General features: G+C 36.3%; 1 protein-coding gene across 1 annotated transcript in view; it reads right to left on the bottom strand.

Moving 5' to 3' along the window:
* The window catches only part of CENPJ (centromere protein J), a 51,778-nt gene that overhangs the window by 38,179 nt on the left and 11,835 nt on the right, over window positions 1–1,764 (bottom strand). The window contains exons 7-8 of the mRNA XM_012641672.1: window positions 1,650–1,683; window positions 1,442–1,574 (exon numbers count right to left, since the gene is read on the bottom strand). Of these exons, the coding sequence (XP_012497126.1) occupies window positions 1,442–1,574; window positions 1,650–1,683 (167 nt within the window). The remainder of the gene's footprint in view (window positions 1–1,441; window positions 1,575–1,649; window positions 1,684–1,764) is intronic.

Genomic DNA, 1,764 nt, shown 5'->3' with positions numbered 1-1,764 from the left:
CATTATTCACAATAGCAAAATGGTTGAAGCCCAAATGTCCATCAACAGATGAACAATGGACAACAAACAAAATGTGGTATATCAAAACAAGTGGAATATTATTCAGCCATAAAAAGTAATAAAGTATAGATATGCACCATAATACAGATGACCCTTGAATACATTATTCTAAGTGAAAGAAGCCAGACACAAAAGATGACACATTATATGATTTATTTTAAATGAAATTTTCAGAATAGGTAAATCCATACAGACAGAAAACAGATTAGTGGTAGCCAAGAAGTGGGGGGAGAAGAGGAATAGGGAGTGATTAATTAATGGATATGGGACGTCCTTCTGGGGTGATAAAAAAGTAAAGGTTCACTAAATGCCCATGAATTATATGCTTTATTATTTTTCTTAGCAAGGCACTCACGAAGTCAGGACTGAATTGTATACTTCAAAGTGGTTAATTTTAAGTTGTATGGATTTCACCTCAAACATTAAAATAACAAAAACAAAAAAAGAAAAACAGTGCGTATGCTATATTTTATATAACACCCCCAGCAACACCTGGAATAAAACGCATTAGTATTTCTCCAACAGAACTTATCACTACTGGTAATAAGTACAATTTTAAAAATAGGTATGTCCAGTTCAGGTTTTGCTACCCAATAAATTTCAGGTCAGATCATGACCTAGGTGGAAAACTACATATGTTATACTGCTGACTGCTGTGGGTGGGGCTGTATCCTCTAAAACAAGTATGTAGAAGTCCTAATCCCTGTGAATGTGACCTTACTGGATACAGGGTCTTTGCAGATATAATTTAAGATGAAAGTTAAGATGAGGTTATATTGGAGTAGGGTGTATATAACACAGTCCTTGTGAGAAAAGGAGGAGAGGCACAGAGACAGACACACACGTAGAGGAGAATGCCACGTGAAGACACAGACACAGCGAGAAGATGGCCACGTGAGCAAAACACTGGAGACTGGAGTGCTGTAGCTGCAAGCCAAGAAACAAACGGTTGAAGCCCAAATGGACTGCCAGCAGCTCGAAGAGACAGCATGGCCCTGCTGATGCCTTGACTGTGGACTTCTAGCCTCCAGAACCAAAAGAAAATAGATTTCTATTGTTTGAAGCCACCCAGGTTGTGGTACTCTGTTATAGCAGCCCTAGGAAACTAATCCACTAGCCAAGGTATCACTTGAATTCATAGCTCCAAATTGCTTTTCAATTGTCGATTATGATCTCATCACTAAGGAAATTCCTCTTTTAACATATCTTTGACTACACTGGGTCATTTTATTTAATAAAAAAACTTATGTGATACATATTTCACCTCCTTTTCATTTACACTTGTTGGATTGATTAAAAATGTTTTAAATTTTCATATATAGTCTTAAAGATATCATTGAATCACTGTATATTGTTTCCCAACTTACAGACATAAACTTACCTGAGCTTTTCCAAGGCACTTTCTCGTTCAATACGAAGTTTAGCTAAAGATGTGTTCTCAGCTTTAAATTTTTCTATTTCTGTTTCCAATTCAATAACTTTCTCTCTCAAAACCTGGGATCGAGCACTGTCACCTATAAAATAGGCCATAAATACTGAACTTCACAAAATGCCTTACAGTAGCAAAAACATTAGCTAGCTATTAACACTAGGAGCCAGGAATATGGCAAACACAAAGTGCCACTAAAATGCATAAGAAACAATGCTTCAAATAACGAAAAGGGAAAAAAATTAAATTGGCCTAACTTTCCAGACAAAAGCAGT

This window comes from Propithecus coquereli, unplaced genomic scaffold (genome assembly GCF_000956105.1).
Source record: "Propithecus coquereli isolate 6110/MARCELLA unplaced genomic scaffold, Pcoq_1.0 Scaffold168, whole genome shotgun sequence".
NCBI classification, from domain to species: Eukaryota; Metazoa; Chordata; class Mammalia; order Primates; family Indriidae; genus Propithecus; species Propithecus coquereli.
The sequence above is the reverse complement of the archived record's forward strand: the minus strand, read 5'-3'. Positions and strand labels throughout refer to the sequence as shown.